A 19,246-nucleotide genomic window follows, 5' to 3' on the forward strand; every position below is an offset into this window, starting at 1 on the left:
AGATTGAGATTAGATATAAGGAAGAAATTCTTCACTCAGAGGGTGGTGAGGCCCTGGCACAGGCTGCCCAGAGAAGCTGTGGATGCCCCATCCCTGGAGGTGCTCAAGGCCAGCCTGGATGGGGCCTTGGGCGACCTGGTCTGCTGGGAGGTGTCCCTGCCCATGGCAGGGGGTTGGAATTGGGTGATCTTTAAGGTCCCTTCCAACCCAAACCACTCTGTGAATCTAACGTGTTACCTATGCTGGAAGAGATGTTATCTTTTGACACCACTATGCAATTTTAATTTTATATATATATATATATATTTAGTGAATAAAGGCTAATTATACAAGTTGCCTGCCATAGGGGCCAAATTTCCCTCTTCCCTTGTTCAAGGGCCAGACACAACAGCCACTCTGCTCGGGAACACTCTGGGACTGCTCTGTCCAAGTGCCCAAGAGCCAGAGTTTGAGCCTAAAAAAACACGCCACCTAGTTTGGAAAGTTTCTGTGCCAAGGATTAATGAATCTGTCATATTTGCTGCACACACAGAAAAACTAAATTTGCTTAAATCAACTTACAATACTGCACCACATTCATGGCTGTAGTTAATCAGCGTCAGCCAGAACCAAGGATTTTGTCTATTGTCTTTACAAGAGGAGAAAGTGGAGTGAAAAGAAAAAGGAGATAGGATGCTCAGTAAGTGGAGAGTATGGTGTCACCATCCATCTGCAGCATTGAAGGTACAGTCTAGAGAAGTACCTTTAGGTGGAGCTGACACCCACAGAAATTGTGCCAGTGTGTAAAACACTCCTTTCATGAAACAGGCAAGGCCAATTGCTTTTTCCATGGCTTTTAAGAAGTCAAATGCTAGTTAAAACCTGTGAATATGTATACATTCCTTTATATGGCTAATTAGCTGCTTTATGTGTGGCGCCTCCTGGATTAAAGCAAATTCTATGCAAATAAGCGGAATAGACTGGTCAACTTTATACGTGGAAAAAAAATGCTTCTTTTATATAAATATCTACTATTTTTTTTAAGGTGAGTTTCTTATTTCATAGACAAGTGCTAATTCCTAGACAGCTCCCACGTATTTAAAATGTTCACTCTGCATTGTTCTTTTAAACAATGACTGACTGTATACAAACACTGAGGAGGAACAATAGATTTTGACTATCTGCTTAAATAAATGAGACAAAAACACGTCTTAGAAATGGCTTTTTCACTTTTTCCGCTAAATGCTCAATTTCTGTCCTGCTGAAATCAATGGCAAAACTCCATTGATTCAGCAAGGCCAAGTTTTCACCCCAGTCTTTTTTTTTTTTTTTTTTTTTTTGGAATAAGTAGATTTGGTGCAAGTCTGTCTGAAGATACTGTTTTAAACTATTTCTTCTGTTCTATTGAGTAACAGAGCGGGTTGATATTTAAGAATGAAAGCTCATCAAGTTTAAATTTCAGTTGTTTTATAATAATAGCCATATGTTAGTTATAGATTGTGTAAGTCTGAAGTTTTGGTAATTTAAAACTGCTTTAAAGTGACCTTTACATGGTTCCACATTTCAACATTTTCTAGAAGTGGTTGGTATCGGTCCTTACTCATAAATCCTTACATTAAAAGAATCTGCAGGGCCTGGGCCCTTAGTTAAGAGGCTTATAGTACGGAAGTCCTGCAAACATTTATATACACACTTAATCTTACAAATCGAGTCTTCACATTGAAATCAATATAACTATTCTCAGTGGGTGAAATCAGACAGGATGAAATGTTAGGTTTTAAGAAAGGTCACTCTCTTTTTAATCATTGAAGACAGGATGCTAAGCAAGAGGGACATTCAGCCTGATCCAATGCAGTTGTTCTTTAGTTAAAGGGTGCAATACAGAAAGACATAGTATGGGAAATGCATTTTTTTTCCCCATTGAACACTAGACAAGCTGGGAGAGCAGATACACTGCAGGAACTATGAAGGCTGTAGCCCAGCTGCACTACCACTGCCTGGTGCTGCTGTATGATGGGTCTCTCTCCCTTTTTTCTCAACCATGCTGCAGTTGATCTTGCCTTTTGCTTGGGCTACTTACATGGCTGCTGCTGATGATGATGATGACGATTATTATTTTTTATTTGTTTTTTCCCTATCTTGCTCCACTGCCTATTCATCTCCGTTTATTTGTGTCTCGCTCTTTGTATGTCTGAGATCACTCTAAAAAGATAAATAATTTTTGTCCAGGTTTTCGCTCTGCTTTCATATCTGACTGAATATTTCCACTGTTAAGTTAAATGCAATGCACACTGCGTATCTGCTGTGCTTTTCACCTCAAATACCATTACTCAGAAAGTGTTTTTCTTTTTCTAACAGGGAAACTGAGGCACACTAGCTAAAGCCATTTCCTAGAAATTGTACAGGAAGACTCACAGTAGAGCAACATCTCCTGACCTTTCCTTCTAATGCTTTATTCTTTGGTCATGAATTAGAAAAGAAACTGGCAGAACTAAAAGAGCATTAAAAGTGTCACACTCAAAATAAGATCAAAACAAGCTTTGATATGTGGACAAAAAGGAAACATTGATTGAAATCTGCTCTGGATTGATTGATATCTTAATAGTCCCTTTACTTCTATGGAATTTTGGTACTTCTCCCATGACACTTAATGTTAAAGTGCTGTATGTGCTGCACATTTCCCATGTCTAAGAAAAATATTGGCCACCTAACAGCTGGCCAGATTTCCTTTCCCTTCAGTATAGTATTGTGCTCCATGCCCATTTTTCCAGCGTTTAGATGGCTGATGTATTTGAACCTAATTTTCAGTGAAAACATACAATGCTGCAGATAGGTATTGTGGCCCTGTATTGACCACTCTAAATTCTGTTCCCTGGTTCACAGCTGAAGAGATTCACTCTGAAATTTCCTATGAAATACCTCTGCCTCTTCAAAAGCTGAGTCTTCATTTGGCCCTCGACCCTGCATATGCTTTAGCATGGGCATGCAAGTAATTCCATTAACACATGTAACTCCCTCCACTGGCACTGATAATGTACTAAGCAGATACATATGTTTGGAGAGTTGGGGTTTGTTTAAGTAAGAAACTATTCTTGTAATTTTTTTCCTACTCTTTTGCAAAACTCCAGCTTTGGAAAAAAAAAAATAAAGATGTTATATAAATTTGAGGTAATAACCTCAAGCTCTAATTTAATTTTATTGTCACATAAAACAAAATGCTTGATACTCTTAGGAAATGCATAAAAGCTATTAGGCCAGTTATGAACATTTGGGACCTGGTCGTGTAATCATTCAAAGTGTCTTTCGTTAATCCAGGTATAGGGAAAACTGGCCTATGGAAGCCAATCCCTTCGCATTTTTAGTGTTGTTTTTCAAATGACAACATCTTGTAATTAAATCTCTGAGCACTTTATTATAGTTTTGTTACACCTGCGGTGAATGAAAATATTTTTAAATTATTTACAATATGGTATGGCAACAAAGCCACTTGGTGTGAATCCTCCCAAGCAGCGATGAGGGCCGGTAGGCGTGCGTACCCGCGCTCTGCCATGTGCTGCTGCCCAGACATCGAGGGAAGCCCTATGCAGGGCTGGAGGACCGAACTCAAAACTGGCAAGGACCCGGCAGCAGGCAGAGATTAAGCTATTTTATTGTGCAAAATTAACAATATACGAAAGGAAAGCGATGTAATGATTACAATCAGCTGCTTCACGTCCAGGAAAAAGTGTGTCACGGCCACGCAGCGCGGTGCCAGCACCTGCAGCGCCGTTTCTCCCGTGAAACGAACAGAGGCGTGCTCTGCAAGGAGCGTGCTGAGGTTGGGGGTGCCCTGTCAATCCCATTTGGGGGTTTTCGGAGTCACCCCGTGCCACTCCTGGTTTCTGGCCCGAGTTTTCACCAGGCGCAGGTCCCGTTTCTGCGGGTCCCCGCCGAGGAGCTGCTGCAGGCAGCTGACGGGCTGAGGGAGACAGTTAACAAAAAAAAAAGTCCCATTGTTTAGATTTCTGTCACAAGCCGCGAGAACACTTAATTCCCTTTATCTCCTGAGCTTTCATTATCATTTAAATTTCATTTCCCATTAATTGATCAGGGATTAGCGAAGCCATTACGCCAGAATTAGACAAGCCGGGCGCGATGAATAATTCATCAGGGACAATTACAGCCGCTTCCCGCTGTACTCGCTGCCTCGCCTCCCCACACACCCCGCCGCTGCCTGCCGGGGCCACCCGCCTGCCCTCTGCGCCCTGTCGCGACAGCCGCCCCCTGAGGCGACATGACATGACGTGACATGGCCGGGCCGGGCCGGGCCGCCCGCCGCTAGGTGGCAGCCGCCGCCTGCGGTGCGCGGGGGGCCGCGGAGCCCGGCTGCCGGCCGCCCTCAGCGGCTCCATCCGACCGCGGGGGCGGTGGGGTCGGGCCGGGCCGGGCCGGGCGGGTGCCTGCCCGCTGCCTGCCCACCCCCGGGGCTCCGGGCTGGGGCTGGAAGGGGGCGCCCCCCGCCCCGCCGCCCCTCACGCCGGGCATCTCCTTCATCCCAGCGGACAGTCGCTGCCCCCATTAAGGCGCGGTCCCCGCCCTCCGCGCGGAGCTTTCATCTCGGGGCAGTTTTATGGCGCGCGGTGAAATGTGCAAAGTTTTTAATTAGCCTCGCCAGACAGCCCGAGGCGGCACTAGCGCCACGAAGTCTTCACGGCTGCTCTCTCCGCTCCCACAGCACAACAAGCCGCTCTACTCCTTTGAAGACAACGCCGACTATGTCTACGATGTCATGTGGTCGCCCGTGCACCCCGCGCTCTTCGCCTGCGTGGACGGGATGGGGCGCCTGGACCTCTGGAACCTCAACAACGACACCGAGGTGGGTGAGGGCAGGGCGAGCCCCGAGCCCGCACGGAGCCCGCAGGGAGCCCGCAGGGGGCGGGCAGGGCACGGCAGGGCCGGGCCGGGCCGGGCCGGGCAGGGCAGGTCCCGTCCCGCTGCCGGGGGGAGCCGGGCCGCCCCCTCCGCCCTCCCCGCCTCCGCCCCGCTACCTGCGGGGGCCGGGGGAGGCTGCGCCCTCCCCTCCCCTCCCCTCCCCTCCCTCCTCCCGGTTTGGGGGGGGGAGCGCCCTGGGCTCCCGTTTTGGGGCGCCCCCGGCCCCTTCCCGCACCCCCCTGCCCCGCCCGCGTTCCGCCTTCAGCGGAGGGAGCCGCCTGCGATTTTCCGGCCTCACCTCCCTTTTTCCCCCTTTCTTAAAGTTTGCCCAAATTGCGGCGAAACTTAAGCGAAGGAAGCCAGGGGTTTCTATACGGCGGCAGAAAGTCACAGCTCTACACCTCACTGATGGGGAAGGGTTAATCAGAGGCAGGGCAAAGCCCCTAATTTCAATAAAATCATGTTCTAAACACGCCGAGTACCCCTTTTCCCTTCCCTCCTGTTACTTCTCCTCACCCCCCTCAAAAAAAAAAATTGCTGCAGGTGTATATTGACAGTGTGTTTTCTGGATTTCGTTTTCCTCTGGAAATGTTTTTCAATAAGAAAAAAGCATCACCTGAACTCTTAGATGGCCAGCAATCAGTTGTCAGAATAAGAACTGAAATATTTTTCCAGAACTGAAGTCTCACGGATTTTTATTTAATACCATGTAAAGCTAAGAACGAGGGAACGTAAAAGTAATGCGTATTAACTGATGGTTTCTTCATTTCCAAAAAAAAAAAAAAGAAAGGAAGACTGAAGAACAACCAGCAGTATTTTCCTCACACACCCTGTTTTCTACAATATTGTTTTGTTGTTGTTTTTTTTTTAAGATTAGTTGTTCATTAATTCATCTTTCCCATAAACACAATATACATTTCAACCCAAGTAAAATACAGGCAGGGTTTATGGCTCCCAGTGAATGGTGCTTGCCATAAATAAGCACGGACAGGTAAGAGGAACCAGCACTGCGAACTGCATTGTCAAGGGGAGCAGCAAGGCCTTTTGAAGTGCTCTGAGCAGGAAGCAGCACAGCCTTTTTAATTAGAGCACATACAGCTGGAGGATATACAGGAGGAGTCTCTTCAGAATTTATTTTGGGAAGGGAGGGACATATCCTTCAGGTGTTCTCATTAATGCAGGCTTAAACACAGAGCATAAAACCCAGTGTTTTAAAAAGAAAAAAAAAATAACCCTTTCCCCCCAAATACCAGGGCTGAAGTCCTGCTTTGCTTAAAATCAACTGATGTTTTGCCATTTAATTCAATGAGACCATAATTTCTTTAAAAAATAATAATAATGTGGACTGCTTGATCCCATTCCCATCAATAATAAGGCTGTACGTAGAAAACTGCTGCTGTGTTTTCAGTGTGTTTACATATAAATACATAGGAACATCAGCAGAAAAATAAAAATTAACTTCAAGCTCAATCCTGCTTTTCTTCTGCATGTGAGGCCACCCTGATTTCACAAATGATCTCCACTGAGAGGTTGAAATCTGCTCTCGTGATGGGAGCAGAATGAAATTATTTGTGTGGTACCAGAGCTTTGTATTTTTATGAGAATTGAATTTGTGTCTGGAGGAAGAAATACCATTTGGTCTCCTTACTAAGCGCTGATAAAGTAAATTTAAAAATCTCTCAAAACGCTAAACTGGCAGAATTTGAATAGATGTAGGGTTTTGTTATGTGAGAGAAGCAGTACCAGACATACAAATACCGCTGAAAGAACTGTAAGCAGTTGTTTTAAATCGTAACTGAAAGTGATTGTTGTTTGCTGTTACCCTCTATCTGGTAGGTCATACTTAGTTCATAATTTTCAAGATTTCTGCATTCGATTAAGCAGTTTAATTCTGCTTTGCTGTTTGCTAAGAAGAAGCCTGCCAGCACTTTTGCCTGTGCATTAAGAAATCTTGTAACACCTATTATTTTTGACTTTAAGACGTCAGATCGGTGATGTCTAAGTATTTATAAAAACGGTAGAAAATAACAGGTATATCAATAGGTTTAACTGCTAGCTATTGATAAAAACCTCTGCGTGAGAACCAGATGTGATTGTTATTAATAGTTTTGTTTAATTGAAGAAATAAGCCATGTTATTATTTAGGTACTATTTTTATAAACCAATTAAGAAAATAGCTGGTTTTAGTTCTGATATGCTACCTTCAAATTTTTGAACTGTAAAACGGTTTATGCTAGCGTTACTCCCCATATTTATTAAAAACTGTTCTCCCGCATACTAGGTGCTTTCTAATCAAAATAACTAAAATAATTTGCCCATACCATAGATTTAATCAATCTAATTGTTCTTAAAATCTCCGTGTAAAATAGCCAGGGGTATTTGTATGCTGCATTTTGATCTATGGATACCAGAAGTGATTTTTGTAGTAGTAATGTAAATCATCATGGTTGATTTATATTTAATAAATCAATATAAAAAACATTAAAAAGAAAAAAAAACAACTTCCCACCTTTATTCTTTTGCAAACTGAATACTGAATATTATTATAGGAATCAGGATAGCTTCAGGTTAGCAAATGCTGATTTCTTATGTATGTGTTCATTACATTTCTTGTTTTGATCGAGCTTGGATAAAGTCTCTAGGTTATTACTGAATCTTGGTTATAGGTGAGGTTAAAAGCAGCTTATAGATAAAATTGCTTATTCTTGCTCTGTTATATTGCTTTCAAACATTTCAAACATAGGGCACACATTTCAAACGTATTGTGTGCCCTACCTTAGCTTTGAAAATATGAAGATGGTGTCTGTTTCTAAAAACAGGTAGAAGATCTATTTGCAAGCAGGTTTAGATGTTACATAAGTAATAAAAGTGTAAATATATATATATATGTGTGTATATATATATATATTCCTACCATGCAGGTTTTTCTGACTGCATCTTAATCTGTTACCTTGTAAAATCTTATTTCAAAACTGTTAAAAATCTGACAAGCAACTTCAGAGAATTTATAAAGTATTTTAAATGTAATTTTAGCAACATAATGCTACCATTATAAAATAACCTTGTATCTTTAAAATCTAAAATAGGCATGTGTAATTTAACCTATCACTTCTCCAGGTAGACAAATCTATTTTAAGATACTATGGTTTGAATATATTTTATTCTGTATCACTGGAGAAAAGGTTTTCTATTTAGATTTTTAAACACTATTGCATGGTTGCTTTTTATTTTGCTAGATAGTTTTGTGGAATAGTAATAGGATTTTACAAAACCATTGGGTTTGAAAAAAAAAAAAAAAAAACATGGGTTGTGTCTTGTGTCTGCAGCATGCATGCTGCTTGTTTTTATGTGGAACACTGCAAGAATGCTGTGTTAACAACAAAAAACAGTTCTGGAGTTACAGATTTCAGCCTTCTGAAAGATTTCGTTAAAAATTCAGTGCCTTAAATCTAAGCTGTGTAGCTCATTTGAAACAAATATCTTTGATCTGCAGTTTTCTGAGAAACGTAGCTGGGTAGTGGATTAGTGCTCGAAAAATGTGGCATTTAGTCGTTGTTTGAAGAAACCCATTTCCAAATGTTATGAAATTAATTTTGGCTGGAATTAAAATAGCTTTTATTTTTTTTAGAAATCAGTGATCAGAAGGGTAAAACTTGCTCATTTTTTAATGCGATGGGATCGTGGCTCAGTGACCCCACGGCAGATTGGAGCCCTCGGCTGTAGCACGCTAACGAGTAACATACTTGGGACGGGGAGCAGGAGCGTGCCAGCGCTCATCAGTGAGGCTGCCTTGGATGGACCTCGGCCTTGCACAACCCAGGGACCAGGCCAGCAGCTTATTTGCATCTGAATGACTTCCTAAAGGGGGAGGACAGGATCTGCTTTCTGATTGTCATCCAGCCTTATTTCTACATCGCCTACAGACAAAATCCTTTTTCATTCCACTTGCGGGGCTGCCTAAAGGGGAATTTCCTGAGTCATTTATGGAGAAGACACCTCAGTTTGCCAGGCCCGGTGGGCTGGCAGGTACCTGCTCGGTTTGGGCAGGGTCTGTGACAGGGAACATCCAGGTGGGGAGGTGTAGGGCTAGCAGTGCCCAGAGCCTCAGGCAGCCGCAGGGGTTGGGCTCCCCGCCGCCACGCACCCCGCTGACTTGCCGAAGGCCGTAGAGCTGACAGCAGGGAAGCTGCTCAGTGTTTCCTTTAAAATCATTTTTCTTGTGGATCTGTAGAGCTGTCTGGCAACTACCGTATAACACTATAGCCTGGGAACTGAGGTGAAGTCAGGAAAAATTCTCGAATTTTTGACCTGGATTTTATACCGCCTCCAAGCTGCTCACTCCCCTCATGCAGCAGCCTGCCCACAGTGGGGACCAGAGGATTCCCGTCGCTCCTGCAGAGGTGTCCCAGGCTCTGGCTCCTGTCCAGCTGCCTCTTCTCGCCAGGACTGTTCTCCAGCTCCACCTCCATTTGTAGATCCCACAGCATCCCCTTGTCCCCATCCCAGCGTGTGCCTAAGGCTTGTTCCCGTGAGGCGGTCTGGTGGGGGAGCCGCTATTGGAGCTCCCATCCTTCCCCTTTTGCCCTGATCTGAAAAATAAAAGCTAAAAAGCCTCGTTCAGGAGGCTGCTGTGCCAAGCTGCAGGCTCCTTGCTCAGGCAGGTTCTCCTGTTAAAGGAGCTGGGTGGAGCATCAGCAGGCTCACAGGCCACCGTCATTTGTCTTATGAGGTGACCTAAATCAAGCGAGTGATCTCCCTATCTGGGACAGACACCCACACGGTTCCTTCCTCCTGCAGCTCCTTTTGATGCCCTCATTCCAGCGTAGATTACAAATACTTCTCCTAAGATCGTGTTCTTTATTCATCCCACATGTTAACCAGCGCCTTGATGTATTCTTGCGGGTCACCTGTTAAGTTTGCCGGTCGGCTTGGGGCAGGGAGGGAGTTTGGAAATTAAGCAGCATCCAGGTGTAGTTCAACAAGAAGAAGGCTCCTGGGAATACGGGGATGTGCAAGAGAATTGTGGGAATGTGCTGTAGGAGTTCCTAAATGTCAGCTCAGCTGTTCTCGCCTTCTGCTGTGTCCTCACTGAAGTGATTAGCTCAGGACTCTTCTTAATTAGCACCTGAGCTTTGACCTCTGCATCTAGCTGCAGAGGTGAGTATGAAATCCAAGGTGCATCAGGGATTTGTCTACAGCAGGCAGGTTATTTGGGCCCTGCTCAGAAGTCGGGGTAGGACCGACGCCAAGTCCTACCCTCAGTTGATTCTTGGTCATAAATCAGTGAATTTTGAGAAAGAAGCAGACGCAGTTTCATGTGTCTCTAAGTTAAGGGGTAAAATTGTTTCGTTTACTGCCTTTTACAGTAGAAAAGTCTTCCCTACTCGTTCTAAGCAATCTCTTACTCTTTCTTTTTTTAGCACGTGATTGAAGAAACAATGAACCCTCTTCTTCTCCTCCCCCCTGACGAGAGGCTTGTGACTCACCCAGCAAAATAGGACGTTCAAAACTGACCCCTGGGTCTGCAGGCAGCGTGATTTTATTGTCCTGTCTGTTCCTATTGTTTCAACAGGTTCCCACAGCTAGCGTGACAATAGAAGGAGCTTCTGCCCTCAACCGTGTCCGCTGGGCCCAGGCTGGGAAGGAGGTGGCAGTCGGTGATTCAGAAGGCCGCATATGGATCTATGATGTTGGAGAGGTATTATTTTTACTGTGTTCAAAGCTCAGGTCCTGCAAGTCACCACATCCAAGTTTGAGAGAAGATCTTACCTTTTTAGTCAGTAGGACACCTCCAAAGAATATACGGTCTGGCTTTCAGCAGAGTCCCTGTTGGTTTGGGTTGCCAACAGCGTGTTAGTTGTAAAGCTACCATGCGAAAGAGTAAATAGTGAAAGTGTCAGGAGGAAAGTCTTTTTTGAAAATATCCAGCATTATTTATTTATTTACTTATTTTTTATGTACAGTTGGAAAATGTTTATAAAGGAACACAAAGAGGAAAATATAGGTACAAAGAGAATCTCTTTTGTTCTGAAGTTGGTCCTGTAGGGTTCACCTTTTATATTCCAGCATCTCTTATTTCATGACTGGCATAATGTTGTAGGCTTCTCTCAGCATGACATGTACAGAGTAAGAGGCTGTTGTTTTAGTGCTGAATAATGGTAAATATGTTTGAATATGTGCAAAGGTACTAAAAGGAGGAAATGAAAGGTGTCATTGTGGAGGATGGGAGCTGCATGCGTGATGAAGGGTATGTGGGTGCTGAGAAATAGCAGGATGTATATTCTGTGTCTGAGGCTGCTCTCAATTCACCCTACTACATATTGTAAAAGCCATCTAAACTGCAGTATGTTTGGCACTGATAGAATCTACTTCTGTGTTGATGAATAAGGTATAAAATGTTCTGTCGGCATTACAATTCCTTGGAACAGCTAAGGGTGAATCTCTGAGCAATCAGCTTTTATGTAGAGAATTTGTTTTCTGTCATTATCTGTGATAGGATACTGAGATATCCATCTCTACACAGTAGGGAAACATTATGGAATACATACAGAATTATCTGTAACTCTCATAAAGTGATTTTATGGCCCATAGCAAAATTGCTTGTGCATGACTCATATTTTTGGATTGCATTTGCTTGTGCAGGAGTTGCCTTTCCTCACAAATGTTTGCTGAAACTTTGTGCCGTATTGTTAGCATAATCTCTAAATTGGCTGAGGTTACTGCATTCAGACTTCCACTACAACACTGCAGGTCAGGCTGTTTTTGTTTATTTTTCGTTTTGCATGACTGTTCTGAAAAGGTGTTTTTTCTATCTTCAAAGTGATGTGACAGGCTATGGAAATGTCTGTGATGACAGCACGATCTGATCTTGTCTGGGAGTCTAGACAGGCTCCAGAAATGTGTTTTTTTGCATATCATACACCAGGCCATTCATAGGATTGTTTATCCCTGCAAGCTCACCCAGGAGAAAATAGATTTACTGTTACTGTGCAGGAGAAGTAATACTTAAGTTTTTGGCCTTTTCCTCTCTATAATCAGAATGCAACTTGCAAGATGAGTCACACTCAGATCAAAAAGACAGTTTTCTATTACTTGAGAAGGAAAAAGAAAAGAGCCATTCAACGGTATTTATTTGCATGAGCCCTGATCGGTTTCAGAGTAACGTGCTCTGCTTCGTGGCCGTTCTGTGTTCTGTCTGTGCAGAGCCCCAGGCTCTCCAGCTCAGCTTCATCCCTCCTTGCACAATTGGATAGATGTCCATCCACATAGCAGCTGACAGGTCACGGGCCGTTGCCACGCCTCCTCCTCTTCTGTAATGAAGGAACTCTTTAATTTGTTGCCTGGTTCCTTCTGACAGCATCAGTCTCTGCAGTAATTCCAGCTTCAGATGCTGCCAGGGCTGCTGTGCTGTTAGGGTGGCTTTTTCTGGTTTAAAAGAGAAGGATGCTCAGCTGTTCTCCGGCACAGCTCTTGTCACTATAAAGCCTGAAGTGAGCTGCAGAAATGCCTTGCAGTTTGACAGCCTAAAACTGAGGGCTCGGGCAGTGAGGAATAGCTTCTTCACTCGTTAACCCTCTGTGCTGGTTCATAAAGAGCCCTCTGATGAGTTATTTTATGGGCAGTCCTTCTCCCCCTGTCAACAGCTGTCCCGAGCCATATCCTTTGCTGTCCAGTTTTTGTGCTGGTACCAGTAGCACACAGCAGACCCCACATTATGGTGAAGGAGCTAAATCAGCAGAGAAATACTGATTTTTCTTTTGTTTTGTTGGGGTATTTTTCGCCATGAACTGACTCAGTATGAGGGCAGACAAGCATAAGTGACAGCAGAAGGGACATGATGTGGGTGTGTGGCTGTGAGCTGGCCCACACGGCTCCTGGCAGTGCCCAGATCTCCTCTTTGTCTCAGCTGTGTTGCAAAGCCTGACACACAGCCACGGCAGATGACCTTTCAGCTGCTGCACCCCACCCATCTCCTCCGGCACTGACTTCTGAAAAGGCCTCATCACTGAAAGAACTCAGCCCTGCCTGACTGATAACTCAGTAGCATCCATTTATTTGAAGGTGCATCTCTCTGATTTAGGACGGCGAGCGTGATTACTTGCATTAGAAAGTCAGCAGGCCACTTTACAAAGACCCTAAATATCTTCACCAAAGACATCAATGCTCCACTTTTACTGCACCCTTTGAAAACCTTTCTTTTCTCGTGGGTGATCCAAATTATCATGTTAGATTAGCTGTCAGTTCATAAAACATTGGCTCAGTCAAAAAGATCTGGATATATATGTTACCGTGCTTTATTATCATAGAATCATACCACAACATCTTTGAATTTCACATTACTATATAAGCAAATTTTCTTACCTGCTTGAACATACAGATTTGATCCGATGAATTTTGATCAGAGCAGAAAACATGGCACTATCATATCATTAAGGAGCAAATGTGACATGGATTTTTACTTTGGTAGATTCATCACAGTTTTAAAGGCCTGGAGAACACTGATTGCTGCTGGTAACCTATATGGGGTAAAGCAAAACCATTGTGTGGCCTAAGTGAAAATGTAACCTTGCATCGTTCTTGAGGGCAAGGAACTGGAGGAAGGGGCTGTTTTGCTTGGATTGCTTAGGGTTTGGCCCTTCTTGAGATGTTACGCAGTCACAGTCATTATGACACAAGATATGGCAGAAACATGAAGAATGTGGCAGAGTCCATGATCAGGGAGTTAAAAATACTGGTGACATTTTCAGTTAGGCTATATGATGTTATCTGCTTATAGTGTGTACTCTTAGTTGTTTGATTTCAGCATCGTGTCTGAAAATAACTGAACACATTTATTTTCACAGTGAGGGGTCTATTTTCTCCTCAATGCATGTGCTTTATGCCCATTAGCATTAATGGGAGTTATACACACACTTCCAAGGGAGAAGAGACTTAAATAGTCCATATAGATGTGCTCTTGTGGATCAGTAACCACTGATTTAAAGACTGTGAATTACAAAATAAAAACCTAAACAAACAACAAAAAAAAACAAGATTGTTTCAGTGTGATGTGATCGTAAACCTAAATAACTTGAGAAGAGGATATAACCAGTCACTGTAAATACTCTTTATGACAGGTAAAAAGACACGAACCTTTGCTGGTCTGGTAGCTGAGATATTACTGTGGTGATAGTATGTAAAATGTGTTTTATCTTATTTAGTCTTCTGGATTATTTACAGGGCAGCAAGTTTTCTATATGGTAAAGTTGATTTTAGCAGAACATGGACCACTGACTATAGATTTATTCACACGTCCAGATGATTGATAGTTAGACCTAACTGCATGTCTCTTCTGTACATGTATTTTCTAGAAAGCTTGCTCCCATTGTGCATGCTTCAGTGATGTTACACAGTTGCCGCTGTCATAAATATTCTCTAACAACCACGTCTGTTGCTTACCTGGCTTATTGAGAATGCCGTTTGCACCTCTGGTTGTGAAAGAAGCAGCTTCTCTTCCACCTTCCATTCTTTCTTTTTTTTTCCATTAATCTCTTCCTGGTCATATTTTGTTTGCGTTGGGAATGAATAGATTGAAACTGGAAATCAATGATGTATTATTTGATTGTAACAGAATATAAAGTAAGTTCAGTGCAGTATTGGAGGGTTTGAAACTAATCACCAGGAGCTTATTACTGATTTTGTTAAACCAGTTACAGGGCAAACCACTGCATCTGTTTGGTGGTCTTTCAGACAGCTGATTCCAGGCGTGCTTTTCGAGGATGACTGGTATGACAGGTGAAACTGGACTTTCCCTAGACCATCCAGGAAAGCTGGCTCTGCCAAAGAAAGCAATTACATGGGATTCTTTAAACATTTATTACCTCTGTCCTTTATTCTTGCAGTGAAATCAGCATCGTGTTGACATTTACACGACTCCGTCAGGTTTCAGAGGTGACGTCTCTGTAAGCTGCTTTGCGGCTGCTGCATCAAGCAGTGTGTGTACTTCCCCATTTGCTCCATGATGGATGTTTGCTCTCTATCTCATTTTCAAGAGCATGAGCAGTGAAGGAGGAGCTGGCAACTGCCTGAAATACGTGGATGTGTTGGTGCCATGAGGAATATCCCATTGGTTCCTGTAAAATAAATCGCTTTGATTTCAGCAGCCTGTAGCAGCTGTTCTGGGATTCTTGGGGTTCCAGACAGGGAGACATGCATATTCATGAGCAACTCTCACGTTTCAGCATGGCTTTTTAGTCACATGGCTAGAGTGAGTGGAGAAGGACTGGTACTTTGTAATCCTGTCTTGAGATCCCCGAATTTCACTATGGATTTCATACAGAAAACATAGCCAGCTTCTTTCGTGCAGCTGAATTTCTGTTGTGCAGAGAGAAATATGAAACTAGGTTTTATGTCATTAACTTATCCAGGTAGATTTTCCAGTAGGTTTACTTTTGCCATTGTAAAGCTCTTGTAGAGCAGATATTGAGTGAGGAAATGTTTTTGCCACAAAAGCAAAGCTGAGACTTGCTATAAAATATTTTATTTTCAAATCTGTGTTGAATTACAAGTATTCTTGGAACACAGATAAATGGCTCACATACATATCATGAAGGCAAATTTGAGCAATAATAAGAGGTTGTGCTTACAACCAAGTTCTTTTCAAAAGCATACAAAGATCAAGCCAGACACAATAGTTACAACAACCAACACAATCCAGGCATAAAGGACGATTAAATGGATTGTGAGGCAGAGCCTCAATTTCACCATTGATATTTTTGCTGTGAAGGCTGCAACATTGGCCTCAGAGGATTTTAAAAGCATGTATTAACAAAGCAGAATCTTTTAAGAGTTGTTGGAAAATGTAAAGAACTAGGGTTTTGATTTGCTTCCCCTCTGCCCCCAGTTTTACAGTGTTCAGTCTTGAGAGACTTTTAAAACTGGAAGCTCTTAGAGATGACCAAAAAAAAGGCAACGACAGCATATTGGGAACTCTAGCTTTATAGTTAAAATAGTAACTGAAATATTGAACAGAACAAGCTCTTTGTCCCTCGTCATTTGAATTTAGACTGATACAGGCAGTATTCACAAAGGGATTTTTTTGAAGTAGGTTAAATAAGAACTCCCTAATGAAAAAAATGCACTAGTTTGAAATCAGTCAATTTAATTACTGTGTTTTATGAAGGCCATTACCCATTGCTGATTACTAGGGTGATAAAATCTTTAAGCTTTGGTAGCCTCCATAGGGGGTGAGCCGATCTAAGTAGAGCAAAGTCCAGTCATTATCACCCTAAATACTTGTGTTTCTCATTACAATATTCATTACTTTAGGTTACTGTGAATGCTTTGAGGTCTTTATGTAAGCACTGGTTTATTCTCCTGTAGAAAAACAACATTGTGTTGATCAGTTCAAACCAAACATTGAAGTACTTCTGCAGTTCAAAACAAGACCTGGCTATATCCCGAGATCTAAATGCACACATCTATGCCTGCGAGTACCCGTATACACTCATATTGGTGACTGTGGGCTTGTCACTGCAGTCTAGTTCTAGTCTGATGAGAAATGGAGACAGAAATGAGTTATCTTTAGTTTTTCAGTCTGTTTTGGTACTTCAGTAGGCTTTGTCACAGCAGACTGGAATAGGGTCTTGCGTTTCTAGTAACCTCTTATTAGGGACGTATTTTTCTAGAGGGAAACTGAGCCATGGAGTAACTCAACAGACTTACCCAAGATCTGCACCTGGGGGCTGAAGCTGTTTATCTCCAGTGTCAGCCTAGGGCCATGAGGTTTCCTTTCTCTGCCACCTTTTGCAGGTTGTGGTGCCTTGCTGCTATGCTGCCCCTCTAAATTGCCATCACTGTGGCCTCCTGACTCACAAAGCAGCTTCACAAAACGAATGTTATTTAAAAGATGATTTGAGCATTGTTTCCCTTCATATTTAAAAATGCATGTATTTTAAAAGGCCATTTGAAATATGCTCGTCAGGGAGAGATGTGGGTCTGCACTATGAGGAAATGGGACTGGCCTGCGGAAGGAGACTGAAGAACTTGGTGTGACTAGCTGAGGAGGTCTGAGCCTGGTGGGAAGATACATATTCCCACATGAACCACACATATTAGGAGTGCTTAGTCCCAGAGAGGGCGAACTTCTGGAGCTGAGGACATGGCTGTCACCAGAGCATGTGGCTGCAAGCTGACCAGAGGATCACAGAATCACAGAACGGCTGGGAGGGACCCCAAAGATCACCCAGTCCCAACGCCCCTGCCATGGGCAGGGATGCCAAGATCAGGTTGGCCAAGGCCTTGTCCAACCTGGTCTTGAACACCCCCAGGGATGGGGCATCCACAGCTTCTCTGACCGTGTGTTAGCTTAACTTCAGCTAATATTTCAGACTATCAGAAGACTGAAGTTTCGAGCAAGTAGGGAGGGTGGGGAAAAAACATCCTCTTAACGTGGAGCTTGTGATGTGTTTGATTGTGATCTTGCAGTAGATCATACTGGTCACACAGGGTCACCTTCCTGCCCGATGCCATCATGTACACTTCTTCATGGTAAAGATGGTGTTCCTTCTGTTTTACTATACGTGTAAATGAAGTTCCACCTTCCTTTTAGAACTGGAAGTTTATTTATTAAAGCTAAAGGAGAAAGTACCAGATTGTTAACAAAGGTATCCTGTATCTCATTTGTTGATTAGACAATAGAGGTAAGCAGGCATCAGCAAAAACAGCTAGAAAAGGAGGATTATGTAGTCATCCTAAAACTTAAATTAATTCTTAATCCTTATCTTAAGGTAATGTCTTACCAGCTCCCCAGAGAATTTCACAGGGTGAAAAGACACGAATTTCCAGTGTGATACAGATACCTTTTGTAAGAATTCCTCAAGCCCTCATCAGATGAAATAAAAAGCTTAAAAAAAAAAAAAAAAAAAAACAACCAACCAGCAGAAATCTGGCTCCAGTCCTTTCTGTTCATTTGCACACTACTTTTAAAGCCGACGTATGTTTCCTTTTCCCTTGCAAAGGCCCAGATTCTCCCCCTGCAGAGAGGATCAGAGGGAACAAGCCACATGTAACAGGAGTTAATCATGTAGCTTAATGCACTATTAGAAGGCACTCAGATAACGAAGCGCCGAGAGTGGCAGAAGAGAAACTGTAAGAGATCGTTCCCTCTCTGCACAGGAAAGCCTGCAGGACGGGTGGAAGGGAGGGCAGTGTGTGCCAGTCTTTGTGTAGGTATTTTCCTGCTCTAAAACAATGCAGAGAACAAGAGAAAGAAGAAAAGGCACGCGCTGGATCTGGTGCACGGGTCCATCCACTGTGTGTTTATTGTATCTGCAGCAGTGGTGGCTTCACTAGTAGCTCCTGAAGAGGCTCAGAGGAAAACACGATCTGGGTCCAGGCTTTTCATGGTAGATGTACGTGAGGCAGTGGAGGCAGAGTAAATGCTGCAGCTAACCCGCTGTGTTCTGGACCTGCATCATGTAAAACTGGTGGGAAACAGAGCTCAAGTAAACGCACACTAATAGTTTAGCAAGGTATGTATTTTAAATACCTGGTTAGGCCAATGGGTAGTGTTTTCTCTGAAAGCTTTTATCCCCTTTCTGATGCATGTGAGGAAAATTTTCATAGCTTTAAGTAACGCGGAGTACGGAAGGGAAAAAGTACCAAATGCCAAATTTAGTTTAAACTCAGTTTGTATGCAGCAATTTGCAAATCTAATTGAAATCCGTATGCTATCATTGTGGTGTTAAACACTTCTGAAACAAGAGCTGCTTTGTATAATTAATTTTCTTCATGATGCATCTGTGGTTTCAACCTGTTACATCCGATACCAGTTTTCATTTTGGGAATCCTTAATTATGTTTCTAATTGTTTTGTTTTGTTTTGTTTTTTTTCTTTAATGTTTAGCAAAATGGTATTTTGAACATGAAAAACTAACTCATGGCTTGGAAGGTAACGGTTACATTAAAATATCAATTGAGGAAAGCTGAGCCCTAATGCATCGTATTCAGCAGCCAAAACTCCACATGCAGTGTTTAATTTAAATATGAAATGTATTTTTGCCTGTGTCTGAAACGAAGGGAAAAAATGTTATTTCGTGGATGAGCTTTTGTAGGTAATAGATGCAAAATGGAAGGGAAGAAATCCTCAAGGAAAAAAAAACTTTTCCAAAAAAAAAGGAAGAGCAGTTCATAGGCTAGCTTTGGTGGGAATCCGTCGGCCATCTGGGAGCCAGAAGGCAGTGGCAAAAACCCTTTACAGTTCCTGTTGTGGAGTGAACCACAGAGTGGACTTGGCTGGCTTGGTTTAAAAATAAAAAAGGAAGCAAACTAAGCTGAAGGCACCACGATTTGTTTCCTCCCTGAGGCAGTGGCCCTTC

The 19,246-nt window shown here is 42.9% G+C and overlaps 1 protein-coding gene across 5 annotated transcripts in view; it reads left to right on the forward strand.

Moving 5' to 3' along the window:
• Positions 1-19,246, forward strand: part of DYNC1I1 (dynein cytoplasmic 1 intermediate chain 1) — a 188,711-nt gene that overhangs the window by 158,850 nt on the left and 10,615 nt on the right. For 4 of the 5 annotated variants that reach the window (XM_084281301.1, XM_084281304.1, XM_084281303.1 and 1 more), the window contains 2 exons: positions 4,694-4,834; positions 10,463-10,588. In XM_084281301.1, the coding sequence (XP_084137427.1) occupies positions 4,694-4,834; positions 10,463-10,588 (267 nt within the window). The remainder of the gene's footprint in view (positions 1-4,693; positions 4,835-10,462; positions 10,589-19,246) is intronic. The other variant, XM_084281305.1, reaches the window with a different exon arrangement.

This window comes from Netta rufina (genome assembly GCF_964035555.1).
Source record: "Netta rufina genome assembly, chromosome: 2".
Classification (NCBI taxonomy): Eukaryota; Metazoa; Chordata; class Aves; order Anseriformes; family Anatidae; genus Netta; species Netta rufina.